General features: G+C 36.3%; 4 protein-coding genes across 18 annotated transcripts; all 4 read left to right on the top strand.

Moving 5' to 3' along the window:
* The first annotated feature begins 130 nt into the window (after window positions 1–130).
* On the top strand, window positions 131–5,138 carry LOC113275502. 15 transcript variants are annotated; one of them, XM_026525025.1, is made up of 5 exons: window positions 131–2,601; window positions 2,714–2,781; window positions 3,146–3,824; window positions 3,947–3,985; window positions 4,312–5,138. In XM_026525025.1, exon 1 carries the CDS (start codon window positions 886–888, stop codon window positions 1,936–1,938), a length of 1,053 nt encoding a protein of 350 aa, XP_026380810.1. In that variant the 5' UTR covers window positions 131–885; the 3' UTR covers window positions 1,939–2,601; window positions 2,714–2,781; window positions 3,146–3,824; window positions 3,947–3,985; window positions 4,312–5,138. The 15 variants fall into 15 exon arrangements, with proteins under 15 accessions (XP_026380810.1, XP_026380816.1, XP_026380818.1 ...); XM_026525031.1 differs by having other exon boundaries at window positions 3,146–4,508; window positions 4,653–4,737; window positions 4,859–5,138; XM_026525033.1 differs by having other exon boundaries at window positions 131–1,683; window positions 1,995–2,601; window positions 3,146–5,138.
* Window positions 5,139–6,238: 1,100 nt separating this feature from the next.
* LOC113273878 (major latex protein 146-like) lies at window positions 6,239–7,269 on the top strand. The gene is made up of 2 exons (XM_026523466.1): window positions 6,239–6,418; window positions 6,727–7,269. Exons 1-2 carry the CDS (start codon window positions 6,374–6,376, stop codon window positions 7,000–7,002), a joined length of 321 nt encoding a protein of 106 aa, XP_026379251.1. The 5' UTR covers window positions 6,239–6,373; the 3' UTR covers window positions 7,003–7,269.
* A 3,997-nt stretch (window positions 7,270–11,266) lies between these two features.
* LOC113272522 lies at window positions 11,267–15,553 on the top strand. The gene is made up of 3 exons (XM_026522344.1): window positions 11,267–12,217; window positions 14,409–14,550; window positions 15,135–15,553. The coding sequence occupies exons 1-3, from the start codon at window positions 11,267–11,269 to the stop codon at window positions 15,551–15,553; spliced, it is 1,512 nt and encodes a 503-aa protein (XP_026378129.1).
* A 9,546-nt stretch (window positions 15,554–25,099) lies between these two features.
* On the top strand, window positions 25,100–25,972 carry LOC113272520 (uncharacterized mitochondrial protein AtMg00810-like). Its single transcript, XM_026522343.1, has one exon. It carries the CDS (start codon window positions 25,100–25,102, stop codon window positions 25,970–25,972), a length of 873 nt encoding a protein of 290 aa, XP_026378128.1.
* Window positions 25,973–26,683: the final 711 nt, after the last annotated feature.

Genomic DNA, 26,683 nt, shown 5'->3' with positions numbered 1-26,683 from the left:
TGGAAATTACCACTTGTTTATAGTCCAAAACACCACCCCAAAAACAGATTGGGTGCAAAACTAAATTTTGCATTACTCCAAGTGAAAACAGCCTAGTGTAGTGTACTTCCTTGATTCTGAAAGACTAGAGAGCTGCTTTGATATTTTACAGGAGAGGAAACCAAAAATAAGGAACGCATTTTCGGTATTAATGTTGGAGTTTCGATAGAAATTGAAGGTATCTGAGATGTGAGACTGTTTCCCCTCTCTCAATTTCAGATTTACAGACTTCTCCATCTCTCTCTACCTCTTCCCGAGGCGATTTTTGATCAAAAAGGTAAGAATTTTGATTCAAGTTTATAGTTTGCCCTAGTTGCTTCAGAGTTTCATTTTTCAAGACCCCGTTTTCACTCTAGACTAGATTAGGGTATATCACACTGTCTGCTTTTCATGGATATAAACTTTATGAAGAGAAGTGAAAGAAGACGCCCTCCATTAACACTGACAGCACCGTGGCTTGTAATCCCTTATGGTAAAGGTGGTCAAAATCATGCTTTTTATAATATCTGTGAACCTCATAAGAAAAGCACTAGAAAATCCATACCTGAGTTGATTGCAAAAATATTTTGGCAGAAACCTTGTCATCAAGGTTGGTTAATTGTTCTATGTGACAATAGTGTATATGATTACTCCCCTGATTATGAATTTGGCGATTGTTCCTGCAACTTTGGAGACCATTCAGTTACCTTCTTTGCAGCACTGGTTGGAATCCTCATCTGTCTCTATTCATGATTGTGTTTTGTCATCTCCTCCTGAAGATGGTGATTCAATGGTTTTATTCCTGTTCTCATCTAAGCATAAAAGCGGTGATCATGTCTTTTTACATTGTCTTCCGGGGGATAAGCAATGGAGGATAAAAAAGTTGGCTCTAGACAGTATACGTGCTTTGAAGGTAAGTTGTATGTAACGTGCTTTGAAGATCAGCACTTTGAGATCGATAAACAGAAACTTGGGAATAAGGATGATGGCATTACACAACTTCCTATCAAGACGCTTCAAGTACCTATGGTTATTCCTTATCAGTTAGTAGGAGGATGGGAGACTTGTTCTCTGAGATATTATTTTGTGGAGACGTCCGAAGACCTCTTTTATGTTACTATACGTTACAATCAAAGGGCACAGAATAAGGTAGTCATACAAATAGCTGTGATGAAGTTGGATTTTTCTGCAATGCAGTGGGAGGTGGTGAATTGTTTAGGCGATCATGTTCTATTTATTGGTAGCAACACCACAGCTTGTTGTTCTGCAGCCGAGGTGGGCCTTGAAAGGGGTTGTTTATATTATACACTTGCTGAGGATCAGAGTCTATACAAATTTGAAGTCGAGAGTACTGGTAATTCAGTTATCTTGCCGTGTTTAAAGCTGCCAACACCATGGTTCTATCCAAATTGGATTATGGTGCCTAATGGACGAAAAAGAGAGAAAGAAATGGTGGGTGGAGATGGATCAAAGAAGAGCATAATGAAGGGAGTGAATGGGAAACAAGGAGGAGAAGACTATGGAGGAGATTTTGAGAAAGCATGTCCGTGGGATATCCTTCTCGTGGAAATGGTGCAGTCTATAGCAAGTTATCTTCATCGATTGGATTGCATCCATTTCCGTGCAGTCTGTAAAGCCAATCGAGCAATAATGCCCATGGAAAAGGTTAGATCGACTTCTACTTCTAGAGGCACACATATATCTCCATGGCTGATGTTTTCCAGAGATCATAGTCGCACCACCTTCAACTTTATAAACCCGATGCATGAAAATGAGAACTACCTCATGAACCACTCTGATCTAGTAGGTGCTACAGTTTGTTTTCAAAAGGGAGGTTGGCTATTGATGTCTGTTCAAAGTCAGGAGACTTTATTATTCTTTCACAAGAGAGGCCATCAAACTTCCAGGATTGCCATTTGATTATAGCTTTTCAGGTATCTCATTCTCATCCTTACCAACTTCATTGGACTGTGTAGTTTTCAGCATCGAAGCAAAGGGAGGCGACGAAGTCTCTGTATGCTTCATAAGAAAGGGAGAAGCATTTTGGAATGATTATTCTTTCACAAGAGAGGCCATCAAACTTCCAGGATTGCCATTTGATTATAGCTTTTCAGGTATCTCATTCTCATCCTTACCAACTTCATTGGACTGTGTAGTTTTCAGCATCGAAGCAAAGGGAGGCGACGAAGTCTCTGTCTGCTTCATAAGAAAGGGAGAAGCATTTTGGAATGAGTATGTCTTTCCTAATCCCGACCGTGATAAGTACTTCCCACTACATAACACTCCAGTTTTCTGCAAAGGGGTTTTCTACTGCCTAGATTATAACGGAACTTTAGGAGTATTTAACATAGAGGATAATATTATTGGTCTTGTTTATCTCATGTTTCCACATGTTAATCTGTCTATTTCTAAAGTTCTTTAAAATCTTAGGGTGCATTAGTGAAGCTGTATGCTGTTCTGCTTCTCTGATAATACAATAATTATAGCGGGATTTATTCTCTCTCAGTTTTACCTCTATTTGTTGGTTCTCAAGATGCTTCAGTGCTTTCGCCACTTCGTCCAGCTGTTCAAAGAGCCCTTAAGGTATGCTTCTAAACTATTGGATAGATTTGTGGTAATTAGTAGTGCTATTAAATATAAATCTATTGACTCTCAAAATGTTGCTTTACTGGCTATGAACACAATCATTTTGCAGGATTCAAGCGTGTTGAGCAATGTATTTATTAAAGTAGAGTTATGTCCCAAGGTTTAAGGAACTGCAAGGTAGTTACCTTCTTCTGTTTTAACCCCTTGTTATTTGGTGAAATTATCATAAGAGAGTATAGACAGATCTCCCAGAAACGACTGGGAGCTCATAGTAGAGTTATATGGAAGATCATTATCCGCATTGCTGATTTCATGCCGTCTATATCTGGATAAAATTAAGAATTTTGTTTAAGTGATAACCACGAAGATAATCCAATGACCTTATTGCATACCTAATTCGTATGCAAGAGCAATAATTGTTTCTGAACAGCTATAAACCTTCTGAGATTCTGTGTAACATCATGTAATATGTTTTGCCTTTGTTTATGTTCCCTCGTCTGAGTTCTGACTCGTGCAGTTCTTTCATGCACCACAACTGTAGGATATCTTTGATCGAATAAAGAAGCAAACAGAACCCTCATTCTTTCAATATTTGCTGGTCAAGGGAAGATTAATGAGTACCATGTGGTGAATAAAGAAGCTAAAGGTCGCCATGATTCTGGCACTTATAGTCAGGTTAAATGAGGTTTTTGATGAAAGTATTGGTGCTAAACCTGGCACTGAGATAGGATCATATATGAAAAAGGAAAATCCAGCACAAATACTAAGGCATCTGCATCTGAAAGTGTTCCTGATAACCTGGAAAAGCTTCCCTCTAAAGCTAATGAAAAGAACCAGAAGAAAGACAAGGAAGCTAACCTGGAAACTCAGTAGCCTTATGAAAAATAAACTATTACATTGTTTCTCTCTTACCAAGTTACAAGGTATGAGTTCCATATTTTAGAAATGAAAAAGAATCTCGCGTGCCTAGCTAATAAATCAGCTGGCTTATTAAGTAACCTGCTAATAGAACTACAGTTCCAATTTGGTAAACGTCCTAAGATAGCTTTAGCATCTTGAATGATACTATGATTTTGCCAGGAAAGATAGGATATATCACGATCGACTTCCTTCACCACTGATTTTGTGTCAAGATGAAAACAGATGAGATAGAGGTCTTGCCCACTTCACTGCCTCTAGTAAGCCGTCACATTCAGCATGCTCTGCATTCAGACATCCAGGTGCAATACTTGCATCTTATTAACCTGCAAAGTCCCTCGAAATTAGTCCCTAGGCATACTGGTGGATTCTCTGGGATTTTCTGTAGGAAATGCTGATATTTTAGCTGGTGATCTTGTTTCAGCTGTGCAACATTGTTGGAGACACCAATTTCTCCCGAGAGGTATGATTCAAACTTTTTAAGGTTGATTCGAAATTTTGAAGGGGATAGAAAAGCCTCAGTTCAGACCTATTGGTCTGAGCAATTTTTGCTTCAAAAAGATAACAAAGTTCATAACTAGTAGAAGGAACCTCTAATGGATAAGTTAGTATCAAAGGCAACAAGGGGCTTTTATTAAGGGTAGGAACATCCATGAACAGATTGTTCTAGCTCATAAATTGGTTAATCAGATTTTAGTGAAAAGAAGGGGTGGAAATGTGGGTGTGTAGTTGGATATGTCTTAGGCATATGATTCCTTGAGCTGGGAATTTCTGATTATGGTAATGCAGAGATTGGTGTTCCAAAGCAATGGTGTGACTGGCTTGAAGTTAAGTGTGCAAGGAGTTCTGTTTTGGTGAATGGTGGGCCTGAAGGCTTTTCTAGTGCGAGTAAGGTTTGAGACGAGGCGATCCCTTGTCCTTTTTGCCATAGCTGAGGAAGTGTATAGCTTTCAATGACTTGGTTGCTTCAAGGAAGATTACCAATGGTTAGTAGAGAAGGTATTCAGCCACCTAATTTGTTTTTCTCCAGATCATATCTTTATCTTCTATAGTGGTGAGAAGAAGAGTTTAGAAAATCTTTTGAAGGTCTTGAGTACTTACCAAGTCCCCTCTGGCCAAATTGTAAGTAGGGATAAAAGCAAGCTTTTTGATGGAGGTACTTATTTCCGAGAGGATGCAGTGCAGACAAGTACTTGGAGGCAATTCTTATGCCTGGTAAGATGAATACCTGGTGTCTAGTGGACATCACAGAGACTAAGCTGGCTGGTTGAAAATGCTGACTCTATTCTGTCAACCTATACTCTGTTCTCATTGAGTCTGTGCTTCCCATTTACAGAATGTCTATTTACAAGTGGGCAAAATCTGTGGTTGTTGACTGTGAGAGAATCACAATTTTTTTTATGGGCGGGGTGATCCTGAGGCTAAGAAATTGGTGACTGTTGCATGGGATAAGGTGTGCTTCCCTTAATGATGAAGGTGGGCTGGTAGAGCAGGCTAGAAGTGGCGAATAAAACTTTATTAATGAAACTCTTGTCGACCATTTCAAAACTCTGAGCATGATTGGGCGAAATTCATAATGGTTGGGACTGTGGATTCTTAGAGAATCACTCCCAAAGGTCAGTTGGGATAAATCTGTGTGGAAGAATTGTGTTCATCTTACTTGGTGCCCAAGTCTCTCTTCCTGTTCTAAAATGGGATGTTTGTAATATTTCACTTTTTTTTTACCTGCTTGTAGATCTTGTACAGCTCTAATAATATTTCTCCATTTCTACCAGAAATAATAAATGACAAAATCCTGGAAAAGCTGTGGACAGAAAAAAAATCACTATGGAAAAGAAGATTGTATCGAAGTCTGGAGTTAATTGTACTAATTATTACAAGTACTTTATGGAGCTCGCATTTATATTTTTTTGTTACTCTTTTCGTAACAAGAGTGTGGACCGTAAGGTATTCAAAGCTAACCAATGAAGCTCCCTGTTCAACTGAGCTTGGAGATATGCAACACAGCAATGCAAGCATAAGGTGATTCAACATTCAAGTAAAATTCTGAGTTCGAAGCTCGAAGACATCAATCCAAGAGTAGACAACAAACCTTAAGGAAAAATTGTGTGAAAAGGAATCCTGAATAATATTTGAAGAACATTGCAAGATGATAGTTGGGAACACTGGTGCAAGCTTGCTCTAACGACATTCTTCATTTAGAGAGCTGCAAATTTAAGAAAGACTATCTATCTCTAAATTCACTTGTGCATTTGTTAGCCATTTATGTTTAAATGTGTACATAAATCAGTTTGTTAATTATTCCGCTATTCGGCTGAGAACATATAATTTGAAATTCCCTCGCCAAGCAACTTGTTAGGATAGTCTCTGTAACTAATGCCTCCAATAAAGGCGCCAAACCAAGCTTCCTTTAGGCATCTTCTGAAGTTGCATAAATACCGGGGACCAGATATACTCGTTAGCCAGAATAATCACCTTTCCCTCTTGAAGATGTCCCAGGAAAATTACAAGCAAAAGGATGAGGGAATCGAATTTCCAATCTTCATTGCTGGGTGGTCCATATAATAATCAGGAATCTGGAATACACAAGACCCACTTGAGCTTGATTCGAAGTCTCTCTGTCCACCGCTCTCAGCCTCTCTATATAAATTGATAGATAGATGTGATACAACATTATAACTGTGAAATTAATTGATATAGTAGATAGAAATGGCTCAACTTCATAAGCTTGGGTTTGAAACTGAAGTAAAATGCAGTGCAGATAACTACTTTGGCATGTATAGTCACAATATAAGTCAACTACCTAGATTTGTTCCTAATATTTTCAAAAGTTACGAAGTCATCGAAGGAGATGAAACTAGAGTTGGCTCCATCAGGCTTTGGAAATATGTCCTGGGTAAGTAGATTTTCGTTTCACTTAATTATGCTACACATGCCAAAGAAAAATCATTTTTACTTGTGGAGATCTTGGACAACCTTTACATTTTGGCTATGAATCTAAATTTTGAATCCTCAACTCCTCGGGTATTCAAATCTGAATTTTGAAAAACCAACACATCACCGCATGATCTCTCGTGGTTTATTTAGATTTAATTATATAACTTTGCTCAACAAAAATCAGTATACCCATCTTCTGTTTTTTATTATTTTATTATATTTTTCATACACATGGTGGTTAGTTAACGAGATGGTGAATCATTACAGAGGGAAAGGAAATCGCAGCCAGGGAAAGATTTAACAGCGTTCGACAAGGAAAACAAGTCAATCACCTATGAGATGTTGGAAGGAGAAATCATGAATTATTACAAAGCTATATCGGCTAAACTTGATGTGATTCCAAAGCAATGTGCTGCAGGGAATAGGAGCTTGGTAAAATGGTCTCTGGAATTTGAGAAAGTTAACGATGATATCCCTAATCCAACTGCTTATATTGATCTACTCCAATATATCACCAAGGAACTCAGTTCTCAGCTCTGCTGAACTTTATTCGTAGTACAACCATTACTAAGAAACCCCAACTACGTAGTCTACCATATATAATACTAGTAGTATTTCTACGGATTAAAAGACAACTTGTTTGTTTCTTAAGCATATGTACTATCGACTCTTTCAGTTTCACTTGGCATTGCTACATGGGTGTATGCTTGTGTGTGCGTTTGCAGCGGAAGAAAAACTTAATTAAAAAACTTATTGTTAAATCGAGAGATAATTATAATAAATAAACTAACTACGCTGATACCAAGAAAATGAAATACTGTACTGTATTAAAACTATACCAAGATTGATAAAAATGAAAAATGACAGGAAAATGTATGAAGGAAATTAAAGAACATGATCTCTGGAACAAGCTTGTTATAGGGGCGGAAGGAATTACTAGAGGGCCAGAACCATGATAATAATGTCTATCTAGTTGGTTAGGGGGTGTCCAAATGATATTATAAATTGTCTGGATTATCCTCCCTATTCTTTAACCTAAATCAAAGGTAAATTGAAAATCTGTTTTCTTTCTTCTGTTCTTCTCCTCCTCCCATCAAAGCTAAATCAAACCCAAATTGAAAAGCTATATTGTAATGACTTATATGAGGTATGTCTTAAAAAACTCAATTAGGGTTTAGTTTATTTTGTTGGATTTAAGTTTAATTTCTATCAAAAATAAGGGTTTTAGATGAAAATTGAAATTTCTGGGTTTATGTGAGTTACGGTTGATTTTAACACAATTACGAACCGTAACTAGAGATTTTGATGTTGTTACGGTTGGTAATGGTTCAATTACCAACCATATGTTCTTATATTTGAAAATTTTCTCCAGTTACGTCTTTTTTTTTTCAACCGTAAGTTCACTTACGGTTGATGTTGATACCAAATACGAACCGTAAATACCCTGGAGCCCAATGTTCAGAAAGCTCCCCAATTACGGTTTATAACTAAATTTCGAGATGAACCATAAATACTGTTACGGTTGGTAACCATTTTAGCTTACGAACCATAACTCAGTTATGGTTCGTATCGAGCATTTGATTATCAATCGTAACTGGTTTTACGATTTGGTTTTTCCCAAATTTAACCAGTTACGATTGGTAGTTCATCTTTTATCAACCGTAACTAAGATTTACGGTTGGTTACTGATGAGTGTGTAAACACGGCATTTTTACATCTCAATTTACAATTGTTTAGTTCTCTATTTTGTACAATTTGATGTTTTTGTTTAATTTTGTAGAATTTGATAAAATAAAACTTAATGGAACTAAAACACGGAGTTTCACCCAATAAATGAAGAGTAATCCAGATATTACAGGACACCACTGAACCAGTACGATATGGCAAAGTCGTTGTGGGAGTACTTCACCACTGAAGAAGCGTCATTGGCCGAATCAACTTTTTTCTCTAAAGAAGCCCGAAGCACTCATCATTCACCAAGAATCACCAAGGGCAGAGGTCAATATTAGTTGAATATGCCATTTGGATGGACTTACCATATACTAACGGCATGTGGGTATGGCAACACAGCTAAAGACTTGGTGAGATAGAGTACTAGTGCATGTGCCGTAGAGTTGGAAGAGCGAACGGACATGAGTTAGAAATGTTATTGCCACGTGTTTTTCATGGATCCCACGAATGTTCCACAATCACAAATGGAAGAATAATTTGAAGTTATAAAATCTTCTCCAAATTTGTTTGCACCATGTGCATGCAAGGAAAGAATGCAATATAATAAGTCAACAATATATATTTTATATTTTTACCAAGATTAACAAAGGTCTTAGTGGCGTGAACAGGTAACATGATGTCGACGTCATTTTGAAGACACCTTGGATTGAAAGAGTATAAAATGGGGGGCCTTATATGTTCACGGGGGAGCTGGAGTTTGGGAGATTGGTGCGAGTGGTGATCTTTTGTCCTGTCTTTGTATTCATTTTGATCTTTACACCTATCATTATTGTAATTGTAAGTGAGCAAACGGGAAGTTGGATACAAAATACGCAAACTCTGTAAGTCCATTTGAGTTGAATAAAAATGAATTCCCCTAATTCTTTTGCATTATTACTTTCAGTTATGAGTAGCTAAATTATTTTTCTAGGGTTAGAGAGGAAACCATATTATTTATGCTAGAGTGTTTTAGATTATTTTCTATACTATCGTTCCTCCATGACCCTTATATTCTTGTGTAGTAACGATAATAATTAATTTTTATGTGTCCTAATGCTTGATTAATAAGTTATATATCTATCATAGAAACCAGCATACCAGTGAAGAAAATTATTAATCATTTAAGAATTTTTATTGAAAAAAACGATTTATTTTCCGAGACATACTCTATGTCCTAAATCGTCTTGAGATTTCCGGAGAAATTTTAGAAAATTATTTAACATTCTAGTATACATAATAGCGGTGGAATCTCGAAATCCTGGATTTTCTTCCTATTTGAATACAAAATCACCGTATCAATCTTTTGGTCTATTTTAGCAATTCTAATGTAGTATTTCTTCTTTCCTTCATTAGTCCTAAAACCAAATCTTTGAAGAGTCCGAGAATCGAATCCATTTCTTACTACTTGTAAAAACTACATTAGTGTTTGGCGCCGCCGACGCGGACTTGCCTTTAGGTTAGGTTTTAGATTTTTTTTTAGTTTTGTTTAATTTTATTTGATTTTACTTTGGCATTTTCTTGTTTTTATTGTGCAGGTAATATTCAACATTTATTGTGGAACTGCCTACCAAAAGAGGTCAGTTATAAAACCCAATTTTTATTTATTCTTTTCGATTTTATTTCCTTTTGTATATATTTCCTTTATAATTTTTTTTTAAAAAAATACACTTTGCACACATCATATTGCATCGTCAGAATTACCGAATTTAGGAAACCTGTGGAAAAGTACGCTGAACCCGTGCCTTGGGCCTTATGGTAGTTACCAGCCGAAATTCCACAAACCTCAACCTCGTACTTTTAGGTATATTTTGCTGAGGTAAACCAATCTTACCTAATTTAGTAAACCCTGCATTTGCATGTGCACGATTTTCTTGCTTCACTAGTATTATTGCTTGTGTATGCGCCGTTGGAAACGGGTAGGAGATAGACTTGTGAAAAACGACCTTTTTAGTTTGAGTCCGACCCGTTACACAGATTTTTGTGGTGATTCTATTTTTGCCGAAATGGTTAATGAAAATGATGGTGAAGTCCCGCCAACCAAATCCCTTAGGGACCGTTTAAACTCGTCTAGAATGATACGTGAACCTGGGGTTGTTATACCAGCCACTACTGTTAAGTTTGATATTAAACCTGTGACATTTGGTATGCTACGTAAGTTTAGGGGGATAAAGAATGAGAAACCGTATATCCATATCCGGGACTTTGAGATGATTTGTGACACCATGAGTTATCCGAATGTCACCAAAGACGATGTTAGGTTGCGTTTGTTTCCTTTTTTCCTAGAAGAGAGGGCCGGTGAGTGGTATCATATCATTCCTTCTAAACACAATCACTACCTGGGATGGAGTTGTAGAGGTTTTCGTTAAGAAATTCTACCCACACCATAAGACTGATGTTGTACGACAGTCAATCCAAACCTTTAAGCAGAAAATAAGTGAGAGCCTACAAGATTATGTAGAAAGGTTTAATGAGTTGTTATACCAATTCCCACATTATGGCTTTGATAAAGGACACATGGCCCAAATTTTATATGAGGGCCTTGATAGTGAAACTAGAATGCAGGTAGAAACAATGAGTGGTGGAGAGTTTACCCATCAGGACCCAGATGAATGTTTTGACGAGTTCATCGAGTTAGCTTAAAAGACTCGTCAATGGGCTTCAATGAGGGAGCCCGAAATAACTAGGAACCCTATCCATAGGGTCAATAGAGTTGATAATGGGTCTGATATCCTTAGGCGTCTAGAGGCCTTAGAGATGAACCATGGGTCCAACCAGACTATGAGCTGTAATAGTGCGCCCAAAACTTATCCATGTACCATTTGTGGTGATCAAAGTCATATTAGACCTCATTGTCCCTTGTTTTACCCTAGTGAAACTACTCGTGACCAGGTTAGTGTCCTACATGGTGGTATGAACTCCAAATATGAGGTCGACCCATGTTTGACCCATACTCTAATACTTACAACCCTGGATGGAGACATAACCCTAATTTCTCGTGGTCTAAAGGTGCCATCAGGGTGACCCATCTAGCAACCCACCACCAGGTTTTTCTAGGAACCAAGCTCAAGTTCAAGAGCCGAGCCTAGTTGATAAAAAGATGTCATCCCTAGAGGAAAGTATAAAGCTATTTATTAACCGTAGTGTGATAAACCATGCCGAGTATACCCAACATATTAACCTTTTAAGTCAGAGGTTTGATAACCTTGGTCAGAAGTTCGATGACTTTGTCTTGATGAGTCAACGTTCTCAACAAAATAATGACCGAGCTATTCCCAACTTAGAGAGTCAAATAAGTCAACTTTCGAACCGGTTAAATGATAGAGAGAATGGGACATTTCCTAGCCAAATGACTCCGAATCCAAAAGGAGTTAACCAGGTTAATGAGTTAGGTAGTTCTAGCCACAATAAACATATAAAAGCAGTTACCACCCTTAGGAGTGGTAAAATATTAGATAACTCGGTAGAACCACCTAAGCACAAGAGTACAGCTGAAAAAGAGACTGAAGTTGATCAAACTTCGCCTAAAGACCCTAATGAGCCTGAGAGTGCGAAGAGTCCATGTGAGGAAGCTACCCCTGAGAGAGTGTACATACCACCTGCACCATTTCCTCAGAGACTCGCTAAGAAAAAGCCTAGTACATATGCTGAAATCCTAAACATCTTTAAGCAAGTTAAGATCAACCTGCCCTTGTTGGATGCAATTAAACATGTACCGACTATGGCCAAGTTCCTAAAAGATATGTGCACTGTCAAGAGAGACACGAGTGTCCATAAGAATAAATTTTTGACCCAACAAGTTAGTTCCATAATCTCACAAAAGTACCCAGTCGAATTTAAAGATACTGGTTGTCCCACTGTCACATGTGTCATAGGTAAACAAACGATAGACAATGCTCTATTAGATATTGGGGCTAGTGTGAATCTTTTACCATTATCGGTATATGAACAACTTGGACTAGGTGAGATGAAACCAACTAGGATAACACTACAGTTAGCCGATAGGTCAGTCAAAATACCACGTGGATTTATTGAAGATGTTTTGGTTCAGGTAGAAAACTTTATCTATCCAGTTGACTTTGTGATTTTAGACACTCAACCTGTCTCTAGTAAAGATATCAATATCCCAATCATCATAGGTCGTCCGTTTCTAGCCACTACAAATGCAGTCATACATTGTCAAACTGGCCTAGTAGAATTTTCCTTTGGGAATCCGAAAATCTCGGTGTACGTTTTTAAGGCGTTACAAGCCCCGCCGGACCCTGAACACTATGAGTCCATATGCATGATTGATTCTCTAGTTGAGAATACCTTTACCACTAATAGTGTTAGTGATCATTTATAGGCGTGTTTGGCCCACTTTGGAGCCTAATATGATGAGGATAGTCATTTTGAAGAAGTTAACGCGTTGTTAGATTCTGCACCAGTAATGAATTATAGAAAATGGAAGCGTAAACCAGAACCTCTTCCTCCGACCATAGATAAACCCCTCTCATCATCAGTTAAGGCACCCACCCTTGAATTAAAGCCGCTACCAGATACACTGAAATATGTATTTCTTGGTAATGAAAATACTCTTCCTGCCATAATTGCCTCTGAATTAGAGCCCGATCAGGAAAGTAGACTAGTAAGTGTTCTTCGAGAGCACAAGACTGCAATAGGGTGGACCATAGCAGACTTGAAAGGAATTAGTCCTACAGATTGTATGCACCACATCTACCTAGAAGAAGGTGCCAAAACCTCAAGAGAAATGCAGAGACGTTTAAATCCTAATATGAAAGAAGTTGTTCGCACTGAGGTTCTCAAGTTGTTAGATGCGGGGTATCATATATCCCATATCTGATAGTAAATGGGTCAGTCCTGTCCAGGTTGTCTCAAAGAAGTTTGGGATTACGGTAGTTGCTAATGAGAACAATGAACTAATTCCTACCCGTGTTACGACCGGGTGGAGAGTTTGTATAGACTACTGTAAGCTGAACTCATCCTCTAGGAAAGACCACTTTCCTTTACCATTCATCGACCAGATGTTAGAAAGATTAGCTAGCCACATCCATTATTGTTTCCTAGATGGATATTCTGGTTATAACCAAATCCCTATAGCTCCGGAAGACCAAGAGAAGATAACCTTCACATGTCCATTTGATACTTTTTCTTACAGGCATATGCCTTTTTGGTTGTGTAATGCACCCGCAACATTCCAACGTTACACGCTAAATATCTTCTCGGACATGGTTGAGCGATTTCTGGAGGTCTTTATGGACGATTTTTCGGTTTTTGGATCCTCTTTCGATGAATTCTTGCACCACCTTACACTAATTTTAGAACGTTATAAAGAAAAGAACTTAGTCCTTAATTGGGAAAAGTGTCATTTTATGGTTAAATCTGGAATAATATTAGGACATGTGGTGTCCTCTAAGGGAATAGAAGTTGATAAAGCCAAGGTTGACCTAATTACAAAATTAAGACCACCTAAGAATGTAACAGATGTTAGATCTTTCCTTGGCCATGCTGGATTTTATCGTCGTTTCATCAAAGACTTTAGGAAGATTGCCTTACCTCTGTTGAACCTACTTGCTAAAGATACTGCCTTTGTATTTGATGAAGCATGTGTTGCAGATTTTGAGAAGCTAAAATCATTGTTGACTTCTGCCCCAATCATCCAACCACCCGATTGTAACCTCCCATTTGAACTCATGTGTGATGCGTACGATTATGCGGTTGGTGCTGTCCTTGGCCAACGATGTGATAAAGCACCTAGTGTGATTTATTATGCTAGTAGGACCCTAAACGATGCCCAGTTAAATTACACTACTACTGAGAAAGAAATGTTATCCATCGTTTTTGCTTTGGAGAAATTTAGATCATATCTCATAGGGTCTAAGGTCATAGTATATTCTGATCATGCCGCTCTTAAATATCTTCTTTCGAAGAAGGACTCAAAACCTAGGTTGATCAGATGGGTATTGCTTTTCCAAGAATTTACTCTAGATATTCGTGATAAGAAAGGGTCTGAAAATGTAGTAGATGACCATTTATCCCGTATCCTTGATGAGACTAGAGATGATGAGAGACCGATCCTTGACACGTTCCCTGATGAACAATTATTTTCCATCTCTGAGTTACCTGGTTTGCTGACATTGTTAATTATTTGGTAAATGGTCAAATGCCTGACTATTGGTCTAAATAGGATAGAGTTAAATTCTTATCTGAGGTTAAATACTTTTTTTTGAGATGATCCATAGTTATTCAAGTACTGCCCTGATCAGATCATCCGTCGTTGTATTCCTGACAACAAAATCTCCAGTGTCCTGACTTTTTGTCACTCTGGAGCTTGTGGGGGTCACTTTAATTCTAAGAAAACAGTTGCGAAGGTTTTACAATCTGGTATTTATTGGCCAACCATGTTTAAGGACTCCTACCTATTTTGTCAAAGTTGTGAGAGATGTCAAAAGTTAGGGAAGTTGACCCGACGTAATATGATGCCACTTAATCCTATACTGATAATAGAAATATTTGATGTGTGGGGTATAGATTTTATGGGTCCCTTTGTCAATTCCTATGGTAAATTTTACATCTTATTAGCCGTTGACTATGTGTCTAAGTGGGTTGAAGCAATAGATACCAAGACAAATGATTGCCACGTTATGATCAAGTTTGTTATAGAAAATATTTTCTCTCGTTTTGGTATGCCTAGAGCAATAATTAGTGATGGAGGTTCCCATTTTTGTAACAGGTCTTTTGAGACGCTCATGAAGAAATACTTTATTACCCATAAGGTTTCTATACCTTACCATCCACAAACTTGTGGTCAAGTAGAAGTGTCTAATAGGAATATTAAACAGATTTTAGAGAAGACCGTAAAGCCTACCCGGAAGGATTGGTCTTTGCGCTTAATAGAAGCTTTGTGGGCTTACCGAACCCGTATAGACTAGTCTTCGGTAAAGCCTGTCATTTGCCTGTATAATTAGAATACCGAGCTTATTGGGCCATTAAAAGGCTAAACTTTGACCTACCTACTGCTGGTGATAACCGTAGACTTCAGCTCAATGAGTTAGAAGAAATTCGTAATGATTCTTACCAAAATGTGAAAATTTACAAGGAGAAAACCAAAGTTTTTCACGACAAATCGATTCTTCGAAAGTCGTTTGCACCAGGACAAAAAGTTCTCTTATATAATTCTCGCCTTCACTATTTTCCTGGTAAGCTTAGATCTCTTTGGACTGGCCCATTCTATGTCAAGACCGTTTATCCGCACGTTGTTGAGGTTAGGAACCATGATACTGGAGAGATTTTTAAAGTCAGCGGTCAGCGGTTGAAACCATTTATCGAATTGACCAACCCTGAAGTGGAAAATACAAATTTACAGGATCCCGTTTATGACGACTAATTTTCTGCAGGTACAGTCATGTCTGGATGAAAATATTAAACTTAGCGCTTTATGGGAGGCAACCCACCTTTGTGGTACTTGGTCCTGGTAACATCTGTCCCTATCTCTTTTCTTTTGATCAAAATTTCTCTTTGTTCATGCATTCATTTATTTATATCTGGAACATCGAGGACTATGTTCATTTTAGGTTTGGGGCTAAGGGAGAAGTTTTTTAGTTGTACCAAGAATCTCCAACATTTAGAGTCACATAGTATTCAGTTAGCTAAGTTTACATACTGTTTCTCACTAAAAAGATGGAAATTGGAATTGCTATGGATAACATTCTATTGAGACATTAGAGAAAAAGACATTGAGATATTTTACATTCAGGAGAGAATATGTTCCTTTTAGAGGGTAATCGTGATGGACCGAACCATCCATGATGGAAAGGAAATTAGGCCTGAAGGAAATGCCAGAAAGACAAAGCAACCTCACAATGTAGTCTTAGTTACTGGATTACGACTCTCTCTCAGTAGAAACTTATCATCATCAACAAGTGGAGTGACATCAAAATATATGAAGAAAGTTGAAGAGTTTATGGTTTAGAAGCAACATTAGAAAGAAGAATTCAACAATCAAAGTTGAAGACTTAGTTACAAGAGCAAAGAAAATCAAACGATGAAAGTTGTTGAAGTACATGATACCAAGACATTACACGTCGAAAAGATCCAAGTGCTAAAGTCCTTCTCTCATGCCCATGTAAATTTTAGTTTTGTTATTATTGTTCCGTTAAAAAAAAATGAAAAAATGAAAAAAATAAATATATATTTATACATTTAAATTTTTGTTCAAAAAGGCCATAGGGAAGTAGAAATCTTTAAGGTAGTTTCAAGCAAGAAATTGAAGAATTAAAGAGAAGAGTTAATTTTCAAGGTTCTACAAGGTTTGAGAGTTTATCATCAATAGTTGAATCCGAAGAAGACGTTGTTTCTACTGAGCACTATGAGAGAGTCGAAGAGAGATGCATATTGGTTGCTTTGTTAGTCCGCTTTCCATCTGGCACAAGATCTTTCTATCACTGGTTCAACTCATCACACGTAATTTGTCCAGCTGAGTAGCAGATGTCCCTCTCATCTTTATCTCTCTCCTAATCTTATCCAGCTATAAAGCGGATGCATCTTACAATGTTTATCAAGATGTGTAGCGGATATCTCTTTATCTAGCAGTGTTGCAGATGTGTCTCCCCTATTCTTTATTCAGCTTTAGAGCTGGTACCTATAATTTCTCTGGCATTCTAGTTACTTGGAGATAGGTTGAGAATATGTATGTCATCATACCTCTTTGAATACTTGTGACCAATTTGGAGTAAATGGTTTTGTGAGTACACCTCTGTTAAACCCTCCCGAGAGGTTTGCTCGGGACTAACAAAATGTAGGTTTGGGTGTATCTGATGAGTGTGTAAACACGGCATTTTTACATCTCAATTTACAATTGTTTAGTTCTCTATTTTGTACAATTTGATGTTTTTGTTTAATTTTGTAGAATTTGATAAAATAAAACTTAATGGAACTAAAACACGGAGTTTCACCCAATAAATGAAGAGTAATCCAGATATTACAGGACACCACTGAACCAGTACGATATGGCAAAGTCGTTGTGGGAGTACTTCACCACTGAAGAAGCGTCATTGGCCGAATCAACTTTTTTCTCTAAAGAAGCCCGAAGCACTCATCATTCACCAAGAATCACCAAGGGCAGAGGTCAATATTAGTTGAATATGCCATTTGGATGGACTTACCATATACTAACGGCATGTGGGTATGGCAACACAGCTAAAGACTTGGTGAGATAGAGTACTAGTGCATGTGCCGTAGAGTTGGAAGAGCGAACGGACATGAGTTAGAAATGTTATTGCCACGTGTTTTTCATGGATCCCACGAATGTTCCACAATCACAAATGGAAGAATAATTTGAAGTTATAAAATCTTCTCCAAATTTGTTTGCACCATGTGCATGCAAGGAAAGAATGCAATATAATAAGTCAACAATATATATTTTATATTTTTACCAAGATTAACAAAGGTCTTAGTGGCGTGAACAGGTAACATGATGTCGACGTCATTTTGAAGACACCTTGGATTGAAAGAGTATAAAATGGGGGGCCTTATATGTTCACGGGGGAGCTGGAGTTTGGGAGATTGGTGCGAGTGGTGATCTTTTGTCCTGTCTTTGTATTCATTTTGATCTTTACACCTATCATTATTGTAATTGTAAGTGAGCAAACGGGAAGTTGGATACAAAATACGCAAACTCTGTAAGTCCATTTGAGTTGAATAAAAATGAATTCCCCTAATTCTTTTGCATTATTACTTTCAGTTATGAGTAGCTAAATTATTTTTCTAGGGTTAGAGAGGAAACCATATTATTTATGCTAGAGTGTTTTAGATTATTTTCTATACTATCGTTCCTCCATGACCCTTATATTCTTGTGTAGTAACGATAATAATTAATTTTTATGTGTCCTAATGCTTGATTAATAAGTTATATATCTATCATAGAAACCAGCATACCAGTGAAGAAAATTATTAATCATTTAAGAATTTTTATTGAAAAAAACGATTTATTTTCCGAGACATACTCTATGTCCTAAATCGTCTTGAGATTTCCGGAGAAATTTTAGAAAATTATTTAACATTCTAGTATACATAATAGCGGTGGAATCTCGAAATCCTGGATTTTCTTCCTATTTGAATACAAAATCACCGTATCAATCTTTTGGTCTATTTTAGCAATTCTAATGTAGTATTTCTTCTTTCCTTCATTAGTCCTAAAACCAAATCTTTGAAGAGTCCGAGAATCGAATCCATTTCTTACTACTTGTAAAAACTACATTAGTTACGAGCAAAATTCCAACCGTAATTATCTCTGAAAATGTCAAAAGATTGAATTTTTTATGTACTTTAGATAACTTTGAGCAACAAAAAGCTAGTCGGGACTAATTTAGAAGTATACATGGTCATTTTTTTTTAAACTTTGAGCAACAAAAATCTAGAATTTCACAAATATCACAAAAGTTTTTCTTTTCTTCTCCTCTAAACTTTTTTTTAATACTCTAAAATCTTATTATGTTTTGATTTAGAGTTAATTGAAGTGAAATTTAATCATTAACACTAAACTAGATTATCAACACTAAGTTATATAAGGATTAATTAGTCATTATCAAAAAAAATTGATAAGAAAATTTTGAAATTACCATCTAATGACCCTTTTTATCCTATTATAACCACCCCTCTAATGAATTCCTCCGCCCCTATAACAGGCTTGCTCTGGAATGCGATATCACTATGTGGCAACAAAATATTTACGGTGTAAATGGACATTCTTTGAGGTTTGATTTATAAGGCGTGCATTGATCATCAAAAATGGACACTCAATAGTTATATATAGAATGGCATAAGATGATAAGATTTAGGTTCTTTCATGTTCATCGAAAATTTAACAAAGTGTAAGCACCTGGATTCGGCAAGAGCCGAAGACACTAGAATGGGGTTTCGGGTGTAATAGTCAAGGTCAACAGTTAAGGTCAATGTTAGTCTTGGTCAGTATTACTCATGGGCCTTTGTACTGTACTAGAAATAATTCATGCCGTAACGGCACGACGCGAGGTTAATAGAGAGTTCTAATGAATATCTAGAGATAGCTCGTGCCGTAACGACACTGCTTTAATATGATATCTGACTTGTGTAATTTTTCTTTTTTTACGGACTTTAAATCGTGTTCCTTTGCAAAATAGTTTTCTATTTTGTTTTAAACGAAAATGTATATAAATACATTGTAAAATTATTCATAAACATTATCCAAAAACGAACACAAAACCATTTAAGTACTAGTGTGTATGCATATCTCTCTTATGAGTTATGAATAGAAATAAACAAAAAAATCTCATTTCCCATTAGATTCATCATGCCACCACTAAATCCAATTAATGCATGTATGATATATTATGATTTCATTTAATGTTTCTTTGAATATCTTGAGTTAAGAGTTTATGCGATAATTAAAGATTAATAAATTTGATTCGTGATGAGAGGGGTTACAGAAACGACAACCGTCGGATGTCTTTCGCTGAGATGAAATTGGGATGGTCGGATGCAACGTTTGTCTCTCAAAATGTTATATGTCCGTCCAAAGCTCGAAAACCTATGTTGTTTTGTATTACAGATTAATTGTAGTATTAATATTGTCTGAATGTATTATGTCTGTATCTTGGAAAATATATTGTAATAACAAAATTATTTTCTTCTCTAGTTTTCACTCTGATATTTCACATGGTATCAGATAGGTTCTGATCCAAAACCTAAATTTTTCAACATTTCTCTTTCAATCAATCGAAACAACCTTCTCAATACCTTTTACTGATTGATTCTCAAATAAATTTTCAACAAAGGGCTATTTTGTGTTTCCTCCCCTCCCAAGATCGCTAATTAGCGTTTCCTCCCCAAAAAGATCAAAATTAGTGTTTCCTCCCATCGTTAGTTTTTCCATCCATTGTTCCGTTAGCTGATTCAGCACCTATGCACGCGTGGCATTGACTGCACACGTGTAAATTAAAGTACCCGAAATACCCTCCCATACAAACTTAATCTAATGGTGGTAGATAAAGTGAAATAATGAACGATGGAAATTCAACACTGACAGCACCATCTCCCGTTCTTCCTATTGCTTCTAATTTTCAAAACCCTGTAAAACAAACTCAACGGAAACAGCTGCAGATGCAGATCCCCTTCTCTTCTACTCGATTTCAACATCAACAACCATTCATATATCTCATATCAGAAGCGAACCAAAATTAAATCTAACTACAACCCAATCTTTGTTAACTAATTTCTTAGCATCAAACTATATCCATCTTCGAAATCTCTCTTGTCTGGTCGGCAACAACACACAAGACCCGTTCAATCATCACCAAACCCATTTCAGTTCCGAAATCAAACATAACCCATGTTTCATTAACCTTCTCGATCGAACCCAATCTAAGTTTATAACAAATTTGGGGGTTCTCATATGGATCGGTTTTGAGGTTTTGATGGGGTACGAAATTGGATTTGAGCTGAAAGTTCTTGAAGGGAAATTCTACAGCAAAAATACCAAGAAGAAATTGATCGAGTCAGAGATGGTTTGATTATTTTACAGGATGAATTAGATGGCTACAATATCAGTAAGAATTGTGGGATTTGGGTCGTATTTGACCTGCATTGTATGCCGGGAAACTAGATATGAGTTATTTGTTATTCAAACGAATTATGAATGGATGGGTTTCGAAGTGGTCGGTTGTGTTAGGTTAATTTTCATTTGCTGGTGTTAAATTGTGGTGTTGGATAGAAGTTTATGTGATCTGAAATTGGAGGTTGTTAACCGAGATGAACACCCAGCGACACGAGCAGAAATTTGGGGATAACTTTAATTCACTGAAAGTGAGCTGAATCGAAGTTATGGAGAAGATAACTGAAGCCATGGGTTGTGTAAACTGATTTAGGTGAATTTTGGTGATGTATGGAGTGAATTAATAACATGTGCCGTTGATTTCTTCGTGGGACTAAATGGTCCTTTATTGAGAAGTGGTTTTGATTTTGGATATTTGGCCAGATACATCAATCTGTTATCTCTCCTTTTAAAGTCCATTTCCGTCTACAGAGAAAGCTAAACGAGGTGGGGGAAAAGGCAGTGGCGTACTGGTTCCGGAGAAGGAGGAGAACATGTGGTATTCTTAGAAGGTATTTTCGGAAGATCAAGAAAAATGTGTACAATTTATGCCACGTGTGCATAGGTGCTGAATTAGCTAACCGAACTATGGATGGAAAAACTAACATTGGGAGGAAACACTAATTTCGATTTTTTTGGGAAGGAAACGCTAATTAACGATCTTGGGAGAGGAGGAAACACAAAATAGCCCTTAAAAAAAAATTCAACAACTTTTCTCATCATCTTTGTTCAAGATTCAATCTAATCTTGAAATTATTTCAATACTCTTTTGCTCATCTATGTTTTGCCAGTCAGTACCAGGCGTATCAAGAATTATTCAAACAACAACAACGTTATCATTAATACAGATATGACTTCTGCTGCAAAAACATCCGATTCTGGTAATTCTGTCAATTTTACTTTACCTTTCACAAATATTTCCAATTTTGTGTCACATAAATTGGATTCTACAAATTTTCTTTTATGGCATGATCAATTCGAGTCGGTTTTGATCACTTATGATCTTTATGGTCATGTTAATGGTGATTTACAAGAACCCGAGGAATAGATTTTGATTAATGGGGTTCTTAGTTTAAATCCAAAATGAGTTCAGTAGAGAAGAATGTATCGATTTTTTATAAGTTATCTAAAAGCTACCTTTAGAGCATCTATTTCTGGTGATGTCTTATGATTAACTATTGTCTAAAATCACAATATATGGCTCGTAAAAATATGCTAAGACAACGATTATATGGAATAAGAAAAGGAAATATGACTGTCTCTGTGTATTTACAAAAGATTAAGGGATTTGCAGACTCTCTTGCTGCTATTGGCGAAAAAGTAAGCAACTCATACTTGTTGATGCATGTATTGAATGGATTAGGCAGGGATTGTGATAGTTTTGTGATATCTGCTCAGAATAGAGAGAACCCTTATTCTTTTGGTAAATTTAAGGCAAGATTAATTACACATAAGCAATGGCTTCTTGATCAAGCACATGATAGTACTGCTATTTTTGATTCTCAACACCAAAATACTTTATATTGAAGAGGTGGTGCTAGTTATAGCTATAATTCTCATCCTGGAAATAAGAAGAAGAATGGGCCTGGTGCTCCATATGTTAATAATAAATCCAAATGGGAATAAGATTGCTGGTGTTGGTTTTAGTGATACTAGAACTGGTGTTGGTAATGGTACTCAAGTGTATAATGGCTCATACAAATAATGGTGATGCTAGAAGAGGTCAATGGGATTTTTCTCAAAGTGAATGTCAAATATGCAGGAAGAAGAGCCATTATGCAAGCAGATGCCATTTTCGATATTATCCTCCTCTTACTTTTGGTTTTGTTGGTGTTACTGAATCTCATCCTCCTGGAAATCATAATATTCACAACAACACTTCTCAGGAGTTTACTGGTCTACATATGAATACTCAATCAGTTAATGATGACCCTTCTTTATCTACTTCATGGCTTTCAGATTCAGGTGCCTCTGCACATATGACTGGAGATCCTTCTCTACTTCAAAATACTTCTTCTTATAAAAGCAAGTGTGGAGTTGTTATTGGCAATGGTAAGTATTTACCCATAGCTCTCTCTGGTGATTCTACTTTGAATGTTTCTGATACTAGTTTTAAGTTACACAACATACTACATGTGTCAGACATGAATCATAACTTGTTATCTGTAGGACATTTTACATCAGATAATCATTGTTATTTTAAAGTAGATCCAAAGGGTTGTGAAATTAGATATTTATCAACTGATGTGCTTTTGGCTAAGGGGAATATAGTTAATACTCTTTATCCCATTTCATCTTCTCATTTTCATCATGCTTTATCTGTTTTACATGCTTTTTCTGAGTTATGACATAGTAGATTAGGTCATCCCTCCTCTAAAATCATCCATCAACTTCATTCAAAACAATTTTTTTTTAAATTCTTCTTCCTCTTCCAAAATTTGTCATCCTTGTCGTCTTGCTAAAAGTAAAAGATTTCGCTTTTCTACTTCTTTATCTCATGCATCTGTTCCATTAGCTTTGATTCATTGTGATGAATAGGGACCTTCCATTGTATCTTCTTTGCAAGGTTATAAATATTATATTCTCTTTATTGATGATTTTAGTAGGTTTCATTGGATTTATCCAATGAGGCTGAAATCTGATGTTTTAAAATGTTTCATTCATTTCAAAACTTTAACTGAAAATTTATTTTCTACCAAAATTCAGTATTTTCAAACAGGTGGTGCTAGTGAACTTATTAAAGGCCCATTAGACACTTATCTTACTACTCATGGCATTAATCTAAGAATATCTTATCCCAAAACCCCAGAACAAAATGGCCTTGATGAAAGAAAGCACAGGCACATTACAGAAATGGGTAATATTATTCTTTTTAATGCTTCTTGTACTAAGGCCGGTTCCTACGGGGAGATGTATAAAAGTTGTTTTGCCATGCGATGTGGCATGGCGAACTAGTTTCCTCAATATGGTAAAACTGACAAATTCTATTAAAGTAGTATATTTTATTGTGTTATGTGGGATCCTTATCAATAAAAATTTAGTTGTTTGGTGGGGAATTTATTAAATTTTAAAGATTATATAATATTTTTTGGGACCCTTATATAATAAAAATCTGTTATAAATAACTAAAAAGTAGGAGAGAAGAAGTAGAACAAAAACTAAAAAATTACCTAGCGGTGGAGACTACAACCGGGAGATCTACACTACACCGAATGGTCTAGACTCGACCGCTCGGTGGAAACTTGACCTGGCCTGGCTAATTGGAAAATTTGCCACTTAGCCAGGCCAGTTTGCTTGTTTTCCAACTCCATAGTAGGTACAAAACTGGCAAACTTGTCTGTTTGCTATGCCCATAGGAACCGGCCTAAGCATTTCTAGTTTGATACTTTCTTGACTGCCACTTATCTAATTAATAGAACTCCCACTCCCATACTTCAATATAAATCTACTTTTGAAATTATTTACAAAACTATACCCGATTATGCTTTTCTCAGAGTTTTTGGCACTGTTTGCTATCCAATTTTGGGTCAATCTAGACAGGATAAACTTTCTCCAAAATCTATCAAATGCGTTTTTCTTGGTTATAGCTCTCTACATAAGGGCTACAAGTATTATGATCCAATTCTTAGGAAATTACATATTTTTAGGAATGTTGTGTTTTTGGAAAATGAATTTTACTATTCTAACAACTCCGTGACTTCTCCTTCTCTTACTACTTCATCTCCTGTCATAACTGAATTACCTAATGATGAAAATACTACTTCATCGACATTGTCTACTGATGAAAATTCTTCTGCTGTTTCATCTACTATTACTACAAGGTCTATGAAAGGAATTTCAAAACCAAAAACTTATCCTGATCATGTTATGCATTTTTCTATCAAACATCCAATTCCTTGTGCTTTTACTTCCTTATTGAATATTCTTCCTGAGCCAAAAACATTTAAATCAGCTATTAAAAATCCTAAATGGAAAGTTTCAATGAAAAAAGAAAATCAAGCTTTGAAAGACAATGACATTTGGGATCTTGTTAAGATTGAGACATATATGAATATTCTAGGTTGCAAATGGGTATATAAAATCAAATTAAAAGCAGATGGTACCATTGATAGATTTAAGTCAAGGTTAGTGGCTTTAGGGTATAAACAACAAGATGGAGTAGATTATACTGAGACTTTTAGTCCAGTAGTGAAGTTTACAATAATAAGAGTTGTCTTGGTCTTAGCTGTTACTCATAATTAGAGTGTTAAACAATTAGATGTGTCTAATGCGTTTTTACATGGATATTTGAATGAAAATGTATACATGTCTCAGCCACAGGGTTTCATTGATCCAGATTATCCTGATTATGTGCGTAAATTGAAGAAAAGTTTATATGGCTTGAAACAGGCACCAAGAGCCTGGTTTGATAGATTTAAAAATTTTCCGGTTCAATTTGGCTTTGTCAGGTCTATTTGTGATTACTCAATGTTTATATATACTTCAAATTCTTCTATGATAGTTCTGCTACTATATGTAGATGATATTATCTTAACTGGAAATGATGATACTCTTATGCATAAATTAGTTTCATCTTTAAGTACTGAATTTTCTATGAAGCAATTAGGGGATCTGAGTTATTTTTTTGGGATTGAAGTAACAAGAACAGTGAACTCTATGGTATTAACACAGAAAAAGTATGTTTTAAAATTACTTACTAAGGCAAATATGTTGGATTATAAACCTTCTAATACTCCAGTTGTAAAGAAATCTAGAGCTTCAATACATGATGGAGTTTTACTTGACAATGCCGCAGAATATAGAACTTTGGTGGGCAGCTTACAATATTTAACTATGACAAGACCTGATATTACTTATGAAGTGAATTATGTTTCTCAATTCATGCATGCTCCAACAGACATACAATTCTTATTAGTTAAAAGAATTGTCAGATATTTGAAAGGTACTATTAGATTGGGAATTACTTTGAGAAAATGTGATAATTCTTTAGTGACAGCTTTTACTGACTCTGATTGGGCTGGTTTCCCTGATACAAGGAGGTCAACATCAGGATATGCAGTTTTTATATGCAAATATTTGATTTCCTGGTCCAGTAAGAAACAACCCACTGTGTCAAGATCATCTGCTGAGGCAGAGTACAAGTGTTTGTCAGTTACTGCATCTGAATTGGAATGGTAGTCTAACTTATTTAAGGAGTTACATGTTTCTGTTGCTTATCCTTTTAAAGTCTACTGTGATAATACATCATCTATTTGCTTAGCTTCTAACCCCGTGTTTCATGCTAGGTAAAAACACATAGAGGTGCAATATCATGTTGTGAGAGATTTGGTGTTAGATGGTTTTCTTACATTTCAACATATTGCATCTCAACATCAACTGGCAGATCTTTTTACAAAGGGACTATGTTTTCCAGCTTTTTCTTCTTTGCTTCAACAACTATTGTGAACAACTGCTTCTATTGAAGATGTTGAACTGTGTCAGTCTACTACCGGTGCTGCTGAAGACTCTGTTTCTAGTTCTCACTTTACTTCAATGATGTTTTCTTTTTACATTGTATATTTTGTTTTTCAAGTTCATCTTTGTGTCTGCCAGTATGAACCTGAGAGGGGGGGGGGCAATATTAGGAATACTAGTCAAGGTCAACAGTCAAGGTCAATATTAGTCTTGGTCAGTATTTGTCATGGTCCTTTGTATTGTATTAATTGTAGTATTAATACTGTCTGAATGTTCTATGTATGTATCTTGGAAAATGTATTGTAATAACAAAATTATCTTCTTCTCTAGTTTTCACTCTGATATTTCACAGGGTGATGTCAAACCGAAGCCACCATCGATGATGACATGGTACATATAGGATGCCTCCAAAAGATGATTAGTGGTTGCCTAAAT

This window comes from Papaver somniferum, chromosome 4, assembly GCF_003573695.1.
Source record: "Papaver somniferum cultivar HN1 chromosome 4, ASM357369v1, whole genome shotgun sequence".
NCBI classification, from domain to species: Eukaryota; Viridiplantae; Streptophyta; class Magnoliopsida; order Ranunculales; family Papaveraceae; genus Papaver; species Papaver somniferum.
Note: the sequence above shows the minus strand (reverse complement) of the source record. Positions and strands in the feature narration are given on the sequence as shown.

Excerpts from the sequence above, each read along its gene's own strand:
- LOC113275502 (XM_026525030.1), top strand. The coding sequence starts at position 886 with ATGGAGGATAAAAAAGTTGGCTCTAGACAGTATACGTGCTTTGAAGGT. Across the intron at positions 1,910-2,089 it reads ATTATTCTTTCACAAGAGAG|GCCATCAAACTTCCAGGATT; the intron begins GCCATCAAACTT and ends TTCACAAGAGAG.
- LOC113273878 (XM_026523466.1), top strand. The coding sequence starts at position 6,374 with ATGAAACTAGAGTTGGCTCCATCAGGCTTTGGAAATATGTCCTGG. Across the intron at positions 6,419-6,726 it reads GCTTTGGAAATATGTCCTGG|AGGGAAAGGAAATCGCAGCC; the intron begins GTAAGTAGATTT and ends GAATCATTACAG.
- LOC113272522 (XM_026522344.1), top strand. The coding sequence starts at position 11,267 with ATGTCATCCCTAGAGGAAAGTATAAAGCTATTTATTAACCGTAGTGTG. Across the intron at positions 12,218-14,408 it reads TTGAAGATGTTTTGGTTCAG|TTATTCAAGTACTGCCCTGA; the intron begins GTAGAAAACTTT and ends GATGATCCATAG. Across the intron at positions 14,551-15,134 it reads TGCGAAGGTTTTACAATCTG|AATACCGAGCTTATTGGGCC; the intron begins GTATTTATTGGC and ends CTGTATAATTAG.
- LOC113272520 (XM_026522343.1), top strand. The coding sequence starts at position 25,100 with ATGTCTCAGCCACAGGGTTTCATTGATCCAGATTATCCTGATTATGTG.